The sequence below is a fragment of the Mustela lutreola genome, chromosome 2 (genome assembly GCF_030435805.1).
Source record: "Mustela lutreola isolate mMusLut2 chromosome 2, mMusLut2.pri, whole genome shotgun sequence".
Taxonomy (NCBI): domain Eukaryota; kingdom Metazoa; phylum Chordata; class Mammalia; order Carnivora; family Mustelidae; genus Mustela; species Mustela lutreola.
In genome coordinates this window covers 102,021,795-102,037,757 of record NC_081291.1, presented here as the reverse complement: position 1 = coordinate 102,037,757, position 15,963 = coordinate 102,021,795, and the positions used below count along the sequence as shown (strand labels likewise).

General features: G+C 39.8%; 1 protein-coding gene across 3 annotated transcripts in view; it reads left to right on the top strand.

The window, feature by feature from the left end:
* The window catches only part of GOLGB1 (golgin B1), a 126,964-nt gene that overhangs the window by 45,654 nt on the left and 65,347 nt on the right, over window positions 1-15,963 (top strand). For all 3 annotated transcript variants that reach the window (XM_059162798.1, XM_059162799.1, XM_059162800.1), the window contains one exon: window positions 576-689. In XM_059162798.1, the coding sequence (XP_059018781.1) occupies window positions 576-689 (114 nt within the window). The remainder of the gene's footprint in view (window positions 1-575; window positions 690-15,963) is intronic.

Below are 15,963 nucleotides of genomic sequence, written 5' to 3'. Positions count from 1 at the left end.
TGGTAACCAGAAGTGCTCTAGTGGTTTTCATGGTTGATCCATTTAATTGTTTTTGAGTGAAAACTTCTTCCATATTCTAAGTAATCCTTCAGAATACACTTTTTGAACTGGAATATTAATGTGTACATGTATTATTGATTTATTTATCCAACAAATGTTTATCGAGTGCATGTCCTATGCATGAAAGCTAGAAGAGAAGGTTCTTGCCTGCATAGAATGCTTACGTTGGTGAGTGAGATATACATGCACTTATGTTACTGAGGTGTAGGACATTGACTCTATATAGTTTTAAAAGTGGTTGTATCATTTTCTTGAATAGTTAAAAAGACTCCCTAATTCAGGGGCTTGCTTGTGTCTCAGTTTAGCTATTGTCACTCTACTGGAGAAGTCATTTTTGGAGATTCTTTTTTTTGCTGCTGGTTGGGGAGCATGGCATGCTGGTGTCCCACTCTTTAATCTGCCATCCTCAACATTCAGACCTCTTAAATACACAAATCTACACAATCTTTTGAAAGGTAAACAGATAACGGTGCTCATTGGTGTAGCACACTGTATCTAAGACATTTCCTTCTCAGAAATTAAAGGTGCTGCAGAGGAAGCTTGAAGAGCATGAAGAAGCCTTATTGGGCCGTGATCAGGTCGTGGGCTTGCTGCAACAGGAGCTGACTACTGCTGAACAGAAAAACCAGGTACTACCTTGTGATCTTTACTGCCTGCCTTGGGAGTGGAGTATTCATTTTCACCTTGTTTTTATTTATTTATTTATTTTGGGGGGTTGGGAAAGGGCAGAGGGGAAGAGAGAGAATCTTTTTTTTTTTTCAGTGTTACAAAATTAATTGTTTATGCACCACGCCCAGTGCTCCATGCAATACGTGCCCTCCTTAATACCCACCACCAGGCTCACCCATCCCCCCACCCCACCGCCCTCCAAAACCCTCAGTTTGTTTCTTAGAGTCCACAGTCTCTCATTGTTTGTCTCCCACTCCTGCTTCCCCCAACTCACTTCTCTCCATCTCTCAGTGTCCTCTGTGTTATTCCTTATACTCCACGAGTAAGTGAAACCATATGATATTTGACTCTCTCTGCTTGATTTATTTCACTCAGCTTAATCTCTTCCAGTCTCGTGCATGTTGATACAAAAATTGGGTATTCATCCTTTCTGATAGAGGCATAATACTCCATTGTATATATGGACCGCATCTTCTTTTTCCATTTGTCCATTGAAGGGCATCTTGGTTCTTTCCACAGTTTGGCAACTGTGGCCATTGTTGTTATGAACATTGGGGTACAGATGGCCCTTCCTTTCACTACATCTGTATCTTTCGGGTAAATACCCAGTAATGCAACTGTAGGGTCATAGGGAAGCTCTATTTTTCATTTTTTAAAAAGATTTTTATTTATTTGACAGACAAAGTGGCTGCACCAACTTGCATTCCCACCAACAGTGTAAAAGGGTTCCCCTTTCTCCACATCCTCTCCCAAAACTTGCTGTTTACCGTCTTGTTAATTTTGGCCATTCTTACTGGTGTAAGGTGGTATCTCAATGTGGTTTTGATTTGAATCTCTCTGATGGCTAGTGTGGAAATTGCTGCTATGAACACTAGGGTGCATATGGCCCTTCTTTTCACTACATCTGAATCTCTGGGGTAAATACCCAGTAGTGCAATTGCAGGGTCATAAGGTAGTTGTATTTTTAATTTCTTAAGGAATCTCCACACTGTTTTCCAAAGTGGCTGCACCAACTTGCATTCCCACCAACAGTGTAAGAGGGTTCCCCTTTCTCCACATCCTCTCCAACACTTGTTGTTTACCATCTTGTTAATTTTGGCCATTCTAACTGGTGTCAGGTGGTATCTCAATGTGGTTTTGATTTGAATCTCCCTGATTGCTAATGATGACATTTTTTCATGTGCCCTTTGTATGTCTTCTTTGGAGAAGTGTCTCTTCATGTCTTCTGTCCATTTTTTGACATGGTTATCTGTTTTGTGTGTGCTGAGTTTGAGGAGTTCTTTATAGATCTTGTGTATCAGCCGTTTGTCTGTAGTGTTATTTGTGATTATCTTCTCCCATTCTTTGGGTTGCCTCTTTGTTTTGTTGACTGTTTCCTTTGCTGTGCAGAAGCTTTTGATTTTGATGAAGTCCCAAAAGTTCATCTTCGCTTTTGTTTTCTTTGTCTTTGAAGACATGTCTTGAAAGAAGTTGCTGTGGCCAGTGTCAAAGAGGTTACTGCCTATGTTTTGCTCTAGGATTTTGATAAATTCCTGTCTCACATTGAGGTCTTTTATCCATTTCGATTTATCTTTGTGTATGGTGTAAGAGAATAGTCGAGTTTCATTCTTCTATACATAGCTGTCCAATTTTCCCAGCACCATTTATTGAAGAGACTGTCTTTTTTCCACTGTGTATTTTTTCCTGCTTTGTCGAAGATTATTTGACCATAGAGTTGAGGGTCCATATCTGGGCTCTCTACTCTGTTCCACTGGTCTATGTGTCTGTTTTTATGCCAGTACCATGCTGTCTTGGTGATCACAGCTTTGCAGTAAAGCTTGAAATCAGGCAATGTGATGCCCCCAGTTTTGTTTTTCTTTTTCAACATTTCCTTAGCAACTCGGGGTATCTTCTGGTACCATATAAATTTTAGGATTGTTTGTTCCAGCTCTTTAAAATATGCCAGTGGAATTTTGATTGAGATGGCATTGAAAGTATAGATTGCTCTAGGCAGTATAGACATTTTAACAATGTTTATTCTTCCAATCTATGAGAATGGAATGCTCTTCTATCTTTTTATATCTTTTTCAATTTCTTTCATGAGTGTTCTGTAGTTCCTCGAGTACAGATCCTTTACCTCTTTGGTTAAGTTTATTTCCGGGTATGTTATGGTTCTTGGTGCTATAGTAAATGGAATCAATTCTCTAATTCCCCTTTCTATATTTTCATTGTTAGTGTATAAGATAGCAACTGATTTCTGGACATTGATTTTCTATCCTGCCACATTACTGAATTGCTGTATGAGGTCTAGTAGTTTGGGGGTGGAGTCCTTTAGGTTTTTCATATAAAGTATCATGTCATCTGCGAAGAGAAAGAGTTTGACTTCTTTGCTTATTTGAATACCTTTTATTTCTTTTTGTTGTGTGATTGCTCTTGTTAGGACTTCTAGTACTATGTTGAACAACAGTGGCAAGAGTGGACATCCTTGTCGTGTTACTGATCTCAAAGGAAGACTGTCTGCTTTTCCCCATTGAGAATATATTCGCTGTGGGGTTTTCATAGATAGATTTAATGAAGGTGAGGAATGTTTCCTCTATCCCTATACTTTGAAGCGTTTTAATCAGAACAGATGCTGTATCCTGTCAAATGCTTTTTCTGCGTCAATTGAGAGGACCATGTGCTTCTTTTCTCTTCTCTTATTGATTTATTCTATCACATTGATTGATTTGTGAATGTTGAGCCACCCTTATATCCCATGGATGAATCCCACCTGGTCATGGTGGACAATCTTTTTTTTTTTTTTTTTAAATTTTTAAAATTTGTGTTTAGCGTAACAGTATTCATTGTTTTTGCACCACACCCAGTGCTCCATGCAATACGTGCTCTCTCCAGTACCCACCACCTGGTTCCCCCAACCTCCCACCTCCCACCCCTTCAGCCCCCTCAGATTGTTTTTCAGAGTCCATAGTCTCTCATGGTTCACCTCCCCTTCTGATTTCCCTCAACTCCCTTCTCCTCTCTAACTCCCCTTGTCCTCCATGCGATTTGTTATGCTCCACAAATAAGTGAAACCATGTGATAATTGACTCTCTCTGCTTGACTTACTTCACTCAGCATAATCTCTTCCAGTCCCGTCCATGTTGCTACAGAAGTTGGGTATTCATCCTTTCTGATGGAGGCATAATACTCCATAGTGTATATGGACCACACGTTCCTTATCCATTTGTCTGTTGAAGGGCATCTTGGTTCTTTCCATGGTTTGGCGACCGTGGCCATTGCTGCTGTAAACACTAGGGTACAGATGGCCCTTCTTTTCATGACATCTGTATCTTTGGGGTAAATACCCAGTAGGGCAATGGCAGGGTCATAGGGAAGCTCTGTTTTTATTTTCTTGAGGAATCTCCACACTGTTCTCCAACGTGGCTGCACCAACTTGCATTCCCACCAACAGTGTAAGAGGGTTCCCCTTTCTTCACATCCCCTCCAACACATGTTTCCTGTTTTGCTAATTTTGGCCATTCTAACTGGTGTAAGGTGGTATCTCAATGTGCTTTTAATTTGAATCTCCCTGATGCCTAGTGATGATGAACATTTTTTCATGTGTCTGATAGCCATTTGTATGTCTTCATTGGAGAAGTGTCTGTTCATATCTTCTGCCCATTTTTTGATATGATTGTCTTTTTTGTGTATGTTGAGTTTGAGGAGTTCTTTATAGATTCTGGATATCAACCTTTTGTCTGTGCTGTCATTTGCAAATATCTTGTCCCATTCCGTGCATTGCCTCTTTGTTTTGTGGACTGTTTCCTTGGCTTTGCAGAAGCTTTTGATGATGAAGTCCCAAAAGTTCATTTTTGCTTTTGTTTCCTTTGCCTTTGGAGACATATCTTGGAAGAAGTTGCTGTGGCTGATATCGAAGAGGTTACTGCCTATATTCTCCTCTAGGATTCTGATGGATTCCTGTCTCACGTTGAGGTCTTTTATCCGTTTTGAGTTTATCTTTATGTACGGTGTAAGAGAATGGTCTAGTTTCATTCTTTTACATATAGCTGTCCAGTTTTCCCAGCACCATTTATTGAAGAGACTGTCTTTTTTTCCCACTGTATTTTTTTCCTGTTTTGTCAAGGATTATTTGACCATAGAGTTGAAGGTCCATATCTGGGCTCTTTACTCTGCTCCACTGTTCTATGTGTCTATTTTTATGCCAGTACCATGCTGTCTTGGTGATCAGAGCTTTGTAGTGAAGCTTGAAATCAGGTAACATGATGCCCCCAGTTTTATTTTTGTTTTTCAACATTTCCTTAGCGATTCGGGGTCTCTTCTGATTCCATACAAATTTTTGGATTATTTGCTCCTGCTCTTTGAAGAATACCGGTGGAATTTTGATCGGAATGGCATTAAAAGTATAGATTGCTCTAGGCGGTATAGACATTTTAACAATGTTTATTCTTCTGATCCAAGAGCATGGAATGGTCTTCTATCTTTTTGTGTCTTCTTTAATTTCTTTGATGAGTGTTCTGTAGTTCCTCGAGTATAGATCCTTTACTTCTTTGGTTAGGTTTATTCCCAGGTATCTTATGGTTCTTGGTGCTATAGTAAATGGAATCGATTCTCTAATTTCCCTTTCTGTATTTTCATTATTAGTGTATAAGGAAGCTACTGATTTCTGCACATTGACTTTGTATCCTGCCACGTTGCTGAATTGTTGTATGAGTTCTAGTAGTTTGGAGGTGGAGTCTTTTGGGTTTTCCATATAAAGAATCATGTCATCTGCGAAGAGAGAGTTTGACTTCTTCGTTACCAATTTGAATACCTTTTATTTCTCTTTGTTGTCTGATTGCTGTTGCTAGGACTTCTAATACTATGTTGAACAAGAGTGGTGAGAGTGGGCATCCTTGTCGTGTTCCTGATCTCAATGGGAAGGCTGTGATCTTTTTCCCATTGAGGATGGTATTTGCTGTGGGTCTTTCATAGATAGATTTTATGAAGTTCAGGAATGTTCCCTCTATCCCTATACTTTGAAGCATTTTAATCAGGAATGGATGCTGGATTTTGTCAAATGCTTTTTCTGCATCAATTGAGAGGACCAATGTGGTTCTTCTCTCTTCTCTTATTGATTTGTTCTGTCACTTTGATTGATTTGAGAATTTTGAACCATCCTTGTAGCCCAGGAATGTATCCCACCTGGTCATGGTGGACAATCTTTTTAATGTACTGTTGAATTCTATTTGCTAGGATCTTTTCGAGAATGTTGGCATCCATATTTATCAGGGATATTGGTTATTTGGGATATTGGATATTTCATTATCAGGGATATTGAAATTCTCCTTTTTGGTGGGGACTTTGCCTGGTTCTGGGATCAGGGTAATGCTGACTTCATTAAAAGAGTCTGGAAGTTTTCCTTCTGTATCTATATTTTGAAACACCTTCAAGAGAATAGGTATTATTTCTTCTTTGAATGCTTGTTATAATTCTCCAGGGAATCCATCAGGTCCTGGGCTCTTGTATTTTGGCAGGTTTTTGATCACTGCTTCACTCTATTTACTAGATATTGGTCTATTCCAGTTGTCAGTTTCTTCCTGATTCAGTTTTGGAAGTTTATCGTTTTCCAGGAATGCACCCATTTCTTCTAGGTTGCTTAACTTACTGTTGTCTAACCGTTGATGAGAATTTCTGATGATTGTTTCCATTTCCTTGGTGTTAGTTGTGATCTCTCCCTTTTCATTCATAATTTTATTAATTTGGGTCCTCACTCTTTCCTTTTGGATTAGTTTGGCCAATGGTTTATCGATCTTAATGATCTTTCAAAAAACCAGCTTCTAGTTTTGTTGATATGTTCTACTGTATCTCTAGTTTCTATCTCATTGATCTCTGCTTTAATCTTGATTAATTCCCTTCTTGTTTGTGGTGTTGGCTTAATTTGTTGTTGGTTCTCCAGTTCTTGAAGGTGTAGAGATAGCTGCTGTGGTCTGGATTTTTTAGTTTTTTTGAGGGAGGCTTGGATGGCTATGTATTTCCCCCTTAGGACCGCCTTTGCCATATCCCATAGGTTTTGGACTGAAGTGTCTTCATTCTCATTGGTTTCCAGGAATTAAGTTCTTTGATTTCCTGGTTGATCAAAACCATCTTAAGCAGGGTGGTCTTTACCTTCCAAGAGTTTGAATTCATTTTTAAGCCTTCTTGTGGTTAAATTCCAATTTCAAAGCATTATGGTCTGAGAATATACAGGGAATAATCTCAGTCTTTTGATATCGGTTGAGCCCTGATTTGTGACCTAGCATGTGGTCTATTCTGGAGAAGGTTCCATTTGCACGTGAGAAGAATGATTATTCTGTTGTTTTAGGGTAGAATGTTCTGTATATATCTATGAAGTCCATCTGGTCCAATGTGTCATTCAGTGCTTTAGTTCCTTTACTGATTTTCTGCTTGGATGATCTGTTACTGAGAGTGGTGTGTTAAGATCCCCTAGTATTAATGTATTCATATCAATATGACTATTTTGATTAACAGTTGTCTTATGTAGTAGGCTGCTCCTGTATTGGGGACATAAATATTTACAATTGTTAGATCGTCTTGGTGGATAGACTCTTTAAGAATGATGTAGTGTCCTTCTTTATTTCTGACTATAGTTTTTAGCTTAAAATCTAATTTATCTGATATGAGAATCACTACCCCAGCTTTCTTTTGAGGCCCTTTGGTATGAAAGATGCTTCTCCATCCCTTCACTTTGTCTGGATGTATCCTTAGGTTCCAGATGGGTCTCTTACAGGCAAATATGGACGGGTCCTGTTTTATCCAGTCTGCAACACTGTGCTGTTTTATGGGAGTATTTAGGCTGTTCACGTTGAGAGTGATGATTGAAAGATATGTTTTTATTGACATCATGTTGCCTGTGAAGTCCTTGTTTCTATGGATCGTCTCTGTAGATTTCTGTTCTGTGACACTCTTGGGTTCTTTCTTCTTTTATAGAGGCCCGGTTACTATTTCTTGCAGTGCCGGCTTGGTGGTCACATACTCTTTTAAACCCTGCTGGTCTTGGAAACTCTTTATCTCTCCATCCATTTTGAATGTCAGCCTTGCTGAATAAAGTATGCTTGGCTGCATGTTCTTCTAATTAAGTGCCCTGAATATGTCTTGCCAGCCTTTTCTGGCTTGCCAGGTTTCTGTGGACAGGTCTGATGTTATTCTGATGGGCCTTCCTCTTTATGTAAGGAATCTCTTCCCTGATTTCCTCTCAAAAGCTCTTGTCTAAAATTATGATTTGTCAGTCTTATAGTCAAGTGCCTCAAGGTCTTTCTAGATTTGTTGATCTTTGGGGGTGTTCTTTCTACCCCTAGGACACAAACACTGGTTCCATTCCCCAGATTAGAAAAATTTTCATGGAAAATTTGTTAAACTATATCTTCTAGTCTTCTTTCCTTCTTCTCCCCCTCAGGGATACCAGTAATTTTGATTTCGGAACATTTCATGACATCATTTATTTTCCTAATTCTGTTTCCATGGCTTCTAAACTGTTTGTTCCAGGCCTCCCCCTGATCCTTTTTCTCTATCAGTTTGTCCTCTAGAACATTAATTCTGTCTTCTGCCTCAGTTACCCTAGCTGTTAGAGTATTTAGATTAGATTGGATCTCATTGATAGCATTTTAAAAAAAATTAGTAGTGTTTTTTTTTCCTGGGTGTGGGATACATTGATGTTTGTTATACTGTTTTTTTTTTAATTTTTAAATTTTTTTATTAACATATAATGTATTACTAGCCCCAGGGGTACAGGTCTGTGAATCGCCAGGTTTATACACTTCACAGCACTCACCGTTAGCACATACCCTCCCTAATGCCCATAACCTAATCACCCTTTCCCTACCTCCTCCCCTGGCAAATTTCAGTTTGTTTTGTGAGATTAAGTCTCATGGTTTGTCTCCCTCCCAATCCCATCTTGTTTAATTTATTCTTTTCCTACCCCCCAAATCCTCCACATTGCCTCTCCACATCCTCATATCAGGGAGATCCTATGATAGTTGTCTTTCTCTGATTAACTTATTTCGCTCAGCATAATACCCTTTAGTTCCATCCACAGTCTTCACAAATGATAAGATTTCATTTCTTTTGATGGCTGCATAGTATTCCATTGTATGTATTTACCACATCTTTTTTTTTCATATTCATGTTTTATTTATTTTTTTCATATTCCTGTTTTATTTTTTATAAACATAAAATGTATTTTTATCCCCAGGGGTACAGGTTTGTGAATCGCCAGGTTTACACACTTCACAGCACTCACCATAGCACATACCCTCCTCAATGTCCATAACCCCACCCCCCTCTCCCAAACCCCCTCCCCCCAACAACCCTTAGCTTGTTTTGTGAGATTAAGAGTCCCTTATGGGGGGCACCTGGGTGGCTCAGTGGGTTAAGCCTCTGCCTTCGGCTCAGGTCATGGTCCCGGGGTCCTGGGATCGAGCCCCGCATTGGGCTCTCTGCTCTGCAGGAAGCCTGCTTCCTCCTCTCTCTGCCTGCCTCTCTGCCTACTTATAATCCCTGTCTGTCAAATAAATAAATAAAATCTTTTTATTTATTTATTTATTTAGCTAGTTGTTTTTAGATTTATTTATTTATTTATTTATTTATTTGACAGAGATCACAGGTAGGCAGAGAGGCAGACAGAGAGAGAGGAGGAAGCAGACTCCCTGCTGAGCAGAGAGCCCGATGTGGGGCTCGATCCCAGAACCCTGAGATCATGACCTGAGCCAAAGACAGAGGGTTAACCCACTGAGCCACCCAGGTGCCCCAATAAATAAAATCTTTAAAAAAAAGAAGAGTCACTTATGGTTTGTCTCCCTCCCAATCCCATCTTGTTTCATTCATTCTTCTCCTACCCCCTGAACCCCCCATGTTGCATCTCCACTTCCTCATATCAGGGAGATCATATGATAGTTGTCTTTCTCCGATTGACTTATTTCTCTAAGCATGATACCCTCTAGTCCCATCCACGTCATCGCACATATTACCACATCTTTATCCATTCATCTGTCAATGGACATCTAGGTTCTTTCCATAGTTTGGCTATAGTGGACATTGCTGCTATAAACATTCAGGTGCACGTGCCCCTTCGGTTCACTACGTTTGTATCTTTAGGGTAAATACCCAGTAGTGCAATTGCTGGGTCATAGTGTAGCTCTATTTTCAACTTTTTGAGAAATCTCCATACTGTTTTCCAGAGTGGTTGCCCCTGCTTTCATTCTCACCAACAGTGTAGGAGGGTTCCTCTTTCTCCACATCCTTGCCAGCGTCTGTCATTGCCTGACTTATTAATTTTAGCCATTGTGACTGTTGTGAGGTGATATCTCATTGTGATTTTGATTTGTATTTCCCTGATGCCAAGTGATGTGGAGCACTTTTTCATGTGTCTATTGGCCATCTGGATGTTTCTTTGCAGAAATGTCTGTTCATGTCCTCTGCCCATTTCTTGATTGGATTATTTGTTCTTTGGGTGTTGAGTTTGCTAAGCTCTTTATAGATTTTGGATACTAGCCCTTTATCTGATAGGTTGTTTGCAAATATCTTCTCCCATTCTGTCAGTTTTCTTTTGGTTTTGTTAACTGTTTCCTTTGCTGTGCAAAAGCTCTTGATTTTTATGAGGTCCCAATAGTTCATTTTTGCCCTTGCTTCCCTTGCCTTTGGCAATGTTCCTAAGAAGAAGTTGTTGTGGCTGAGGTCGAAGAGGTTGCTGCCTGTGTTCTCAAGGATTTTGATGGGTTCCTTTCTCACATTAAGGTCTTTCATCCATTTTGAGTCTGTGTTCATGTGTGGTGTAAGGAAATGGTCCAATTTCATTTTTCTGCATGTGGCTGTCCAATTTTCCCAACAGCATTTGTTGAAGAGACTGTCTTTTTTCCTTTGGACATTCTTTCCTGCTTTGTTGAAGATTAGTTGACCATAGAGTTGAGGGTCTATTTCTGGACTCTCTGTTCTTTTCCATTGAGCTGTCTGTTTTTGTTCCAGTACCATACTGACTTGATGAATACAGCTTTGTAATAGAGCTTGAAGTCCAGAATTGTGATGCCACCAACTTTGGCTTTCTTTTTCTTTGTTCCTCTGGCTATTCGACGTCTTTTCTGGTTCTACATAAATTTTAGGATTATTTGCTCCATTTCTTTGAAAAAAATGGATGGCATTTTGATAGGGATTGCATTAAACGTGTAGATTGCTTTAGGTAGCATAGACATTTTCACAATATTTGCTCTTCCAATCCATGAGCATGGAACATTTTTTCATTTCTTTGTGTCTTCCTCAATTTCTTTCATGAGTACTTTATAGTTTTCTGAGTATAGATTCTTTGCCACTTTGGTTAGGTTTATTCCTAGGTATTGTATGGTTTTGGGTGCGATTTTAAATGGATTGACTCCTTATTTCTTTTTTCTTCTGTCTTGTTGTTGGTGTATAGAAATGCAAATGATTTCTGTGCATTGATTTTATATTCTGACACTTTACTGAATTCCTGTACAAGTTCTGGCAGATTTGGAGTGGAGTCTTTTGGGTTTTCCACATATAGTGTCATATCATCTGCAAAGAGTGATAATTTGACTTCTTTGCCGATTCGGATGCTTTAATTTCTTTTTGTTGTCTGACTGTTGAGGCTAGGACTTCTAGTACTATATTGAAAAGCAGTGGTGATAATGGACATCTCTGCCATGTTCCTGACCTTAGCAGAAAAGCTCTCAGTTTTTTCTCCGTTGAGAATGATATTCACAGTGGGTTTTTCATAGATGGCTTTGATGATATTGAGGTATGTACTCTTTATCCCTACACTATAAAGAGTTTTGATCAAGAAAGGATGCTGTACTTTGTCAAAAGCTTTTTCAGCATCTATTGAGAGTATCATATAGTTCCTGTTCTTTCTTTTTATTAATGTATTTTATCACATTGATTGATTTGAGGATATTGAACCAAACTTGCAGCCCAGGATAAATCCCACTTGGTCATGGTGAATAATCCTTTTAGTGTACTGTTGGATCCTATTGGCTAGTATTTTGGTGAAAATTTTCACATCTGTGTTCATCAAGGATATTGGTCTGTAATTCTCTTTTTTGATGGGATCCTTGTCTGGTTTTCGGATCAAGGTAATTCTGGCCTCATAAAATCAGTTTGGAAGTTTTCCTTCCATTTATATTTTTTGAACAGTTTAGCAGAATAGGTATGTATTCTTCTTTAAATGTCTGGTAGAATTCCCCTGGGAAGCCGTCTGGCCCTGGGCTCTTGTTTGTTTGGAGAATTTTGATGACCGCTTCAATCTCCTTAATGGTTATGGGTCTGTTCAGGTTTTCTATTTCTTCCTGGTTCAGTTGTGATAGTTTATATGTCTCTAGGAATTTCTCCATTTCTTCCAGATTGTGAAATTTGCTGCCGTATAGTTGCTTATAATATGTTCTTATAATTGTTTGTATTTCTTTGGTGCTGGTTGTGATCTCTCCTCTTTCCTTCATCATTTTATTTATTTGGGTCCTTTCTCTTTTCTTTTTGATAAGTCTGGCCAGGGGTTTATCAATCTTATTAATTCTTTTAAAGAACCAGCTCCTAGTTTCGTTAATTTGTTCTATTGGTTTTTTTTGTTTGTTTTCCATTTCCTTGATTTCTGCTCTGATCCTTATTATTTCTCTTCTTCTGCTGGGTTTAGGCTTTCTCTGTTGTTCTTTCTTCAGCTCCTTTAGGAGTAGGGGTAGGTTTTGTATTTGAGACCTTTCTTGTTTCTTGAGAAAGGCTTGTACTGCTATACATTTTCCTCTCAGGACTGCCTTTGCTGTGTCCCACAGTTTTTGGACCGTTGTGTTTTCATTATCAGTTGTTTCCATGAATTTTTTCAATTCTTCTTTAATTTCTTGGTTGACCCATTCATTCTTTAGAAGGATGCTCTTTAGTTCCATGTATTTGGGTTCTTTCCAACTTTCCTCTTGAGTTCTTGCTTCAGAGCATTGTTGTTTGAAAATATGCAAAGAATCATCCCAGTCTTTTGATCCTGGTTGAGACCTGATTTATGACCCAGGATGTGATCTATTCTGGAGCATGTTCCCATGTGCACTAGAGAAGAATGTATATTCTGTTGCATTGGGATGGAATGTTCTAAATATATCTGTGATGTCCATCTGGTCCAGTGTGTCATTTAAGGCCTTTATTTCCTTGTTGATCTTTTGTTTGGATAATCTGTCCATTTCGGTGAGGGGAGTATTAAAGTCCTCTGCTATTATTGTATTATTGTCAATGTGTTTCTTTGATTTTGTTATTTGGTTTTTATAGTTGGCTGCTCCCATGTTAGGGGCATAGATATTTACAATTGTTAGATCTTCTTGTTGGGCAGACCCTTTGAGTATGATATGCTGTCCTTCCTCATCTCTTATTATATATAGTCTTTGGCTTAAAATCTAATTGATCTGATATAAGGATTGCCACCCCAGCTTTCTTTTGATGTCCATTAGCATGGACTTTAAATCTGGAGGTGTCTTTGGGTCTGAAATGGGTTTCTTGTAGACAGCATTTTGATACTTTTTTTTTTTTAATCCATTCTGATACTCTGTGTCTTTTGATTGTGGCGTTTAGTCTGTTTACATTCAGGGTAACTATTGACAGACATGAATTTAGTGCCATTGTATTGCCTGTAAGATGACTGTTACTGTCTATTGTTTATATATAGGTTATATATATATATATATATATATATATATGGTTTATATATAGGAGTAGTATTGATTAGGGAACGAAGATTACCTTGAAGCTTATATCTATATGTATATTAAAAAAAATAGAACAGAAAAAGAAAACAGAGGTATATGTATGAAAAAAGTTCAAGTTAAAAGGTTATTATAGTATATGTTATACTGAACCTCTATTGTAATGGTAAGTAGGTTAAAAAAAGAACAAGAATAATGAGAACGAATTAAAAATAAAAGTTGTTTCTATGAAATATACAGGTTTTTGGCGCAATATATTGTTTCCACCCATATTGGCATTTTACAGTTTTATGGTGACCCTGTGGTGGTTGTCCTCTTGTTCTTTTGGCTGGCTTTCTGGGGTAGGGGACTGCTGTGTTGTTTTTCAGTCAGTCTTGCTTGGGTTGAGTCCTCCTGCCCCCGGTCAAGGGGCTGGGCTCTGTGGAAACCAGTTTTTCAGGCTTTTATTCTCTGGAGGGTTTTTTTTCTTTGGCGGCTTTTTTGCAGGCTTTTTGGAGGTTTGTTGGAAAGCAAACTGTACCCAGACCTCCGTCTCAGAGAGAAGGTGGTCCAGAACACACAGACTCCTCCTCTGCAAACTCCGCTGAGTCATGCAGCCTCCCACAGGCAGACCACATCCCCAAACACTGTCTCGGGTTGCCTGAAGTGCCCACTTGTCTCTGCACCCCTGTACCCCTAAAACCATGAGCGATATTAGTCCAGGGAGCCCACTTCTGGTGGATGCCTTCACTGGGACTACTATCTGGGGTCCAGACCTCAGGCTGCCACCACAGAGATTGCACTGAGTTCCTTCAGCCCTGGCTGGGAGAGTCCAGACCATTGTCTGGTCCTAGAGACTGCTGTCTAGCGCCTGCATGGAGCTTTCTCGGGCACTGGCAGGGAGTGGGTCAGACCCCGGTTGCAGAGTGCGCAAAAATTCCTGGGAGCACAGGCTGGCACTGTCACCAGACTCTCTCATGTGGGGGCAGGAGTGTGCCCAGCTGAAGCGTGGTGCAATCCCTGCAACCCTGGGGGCTCCGCTGCATTCTCTCTGGCATGGATGGTTGCTGGTGGTGGCTGTTCTGGGACCGTGGGCTTAGGCTGTGCCTGTACTGCCCGATAACCCCAGTTGCCTCTTAAGATCTTTTACTCTTTTTGAGTGCTTTTAACCGGACTCTAAGTCAATGCTGGTCCCCATCACAGGACACTTATATTGGGGTATTACTTTCAAATGGGTTGCTTCTAGTGGCTCCCTCCCCTTCTGTTTATCTTCCTATATTAGTCCAATTGTTCCCACTCTGCTTTACCTCTCCACTGGTGTCTTCTGCCCTGTAGAGATCCAGAAGTGTATAATCCTACATCTCGGGCTGCTTTCGTGGGTGTTCAGAGTGTTCTCGTAGATAATTAGCTTATTTTAGGGGACTGGTTGAAATGGGGTCTCCTACTTTTCCGTCATCTTGCCCCCTCCAGAGATAGAATCTTAAGTAGTCTCCACTCCCAGGGCAGAGTTTGACATGGGGCTCGATCTCACACCTCTGAGATCATGAACTGAGCCAAAACCAAGAGTCTGATTGAGCCCCCCAGGTGCCTTCCATCCCCCATTTCCATTGTAGTTTCCAGGCAGCATGTATAAAATCATGTCTTCTGAGCATTGATGCCATTTATTCATCCTTTCAACAAATATCCTCTGCTTAAGTGGTGGTGATACAGTGATAAGAAAGACAGATATCGTTCTTTCCCTGACAAAGCTTGTATTTCACATCTTTCACTGTGACTGTTTTTCTTTGTGCTTTTAGGTCAAGGGTCCTAGTTTCTCTAGAATGTCATTCTGTCCTCCTCTAGTGAGTTTTCCTTCGTGTCGTTTTGCTCCTTTACTATCTTGATTGGTTCTTGTGCTTTATGTACTATCCCTTGTTTGTTTTTGTTGATTCTCTGTTGGCGTGAAGTAATTCACCATGCAGTATTCCCCAAATCTAAAGTGATCAGACACTGATACTCCAAAATCTTAAGCTCAAGTATCCCATCCCAGGCTGTATCCCATCCTGTCGTTCCCTTTCTCAGTCCGTCTTGACCTTCATTCTCATTAAGGTCCCTTGATCCTTTCACTTTGTTCCTTTGGTATGTTAGTTCTTTCTTGGCCTCTCTCCTTTCCCCGGCTGCTGTTGCCTCATGTTTGACCATTTGGACTAGTCTTTCATCAGCCCTTGGATTCCCTGTGTTTTTGTCTCATCACATCCAAGAAGCCAAGTACTAACATGGAATTGGTGCTGCAGCCCCCATTCTCTGCTTGTTCATCTGGGTGCTGCATGCTGCTGGAGATGGGCAGTCATATCCTTGATTTTCAACTGTCTTTGAGGAATTTCTTCCATAGAAACATTGTCCTGTATCTCCCATCCTAATAAGACCTATATCCTGATCCCAAGGCCCTTATTTAGCTGTCAGACAGTGCCTCTTACTAGATAGTTACTATATAAATAGTTATAGCTATGTGACTTTTGGCAAACTTCCCTTCTTCTCTGCTCCTGCTAATACCTTGTAAGTATCTCTTTACAAGGCCTCT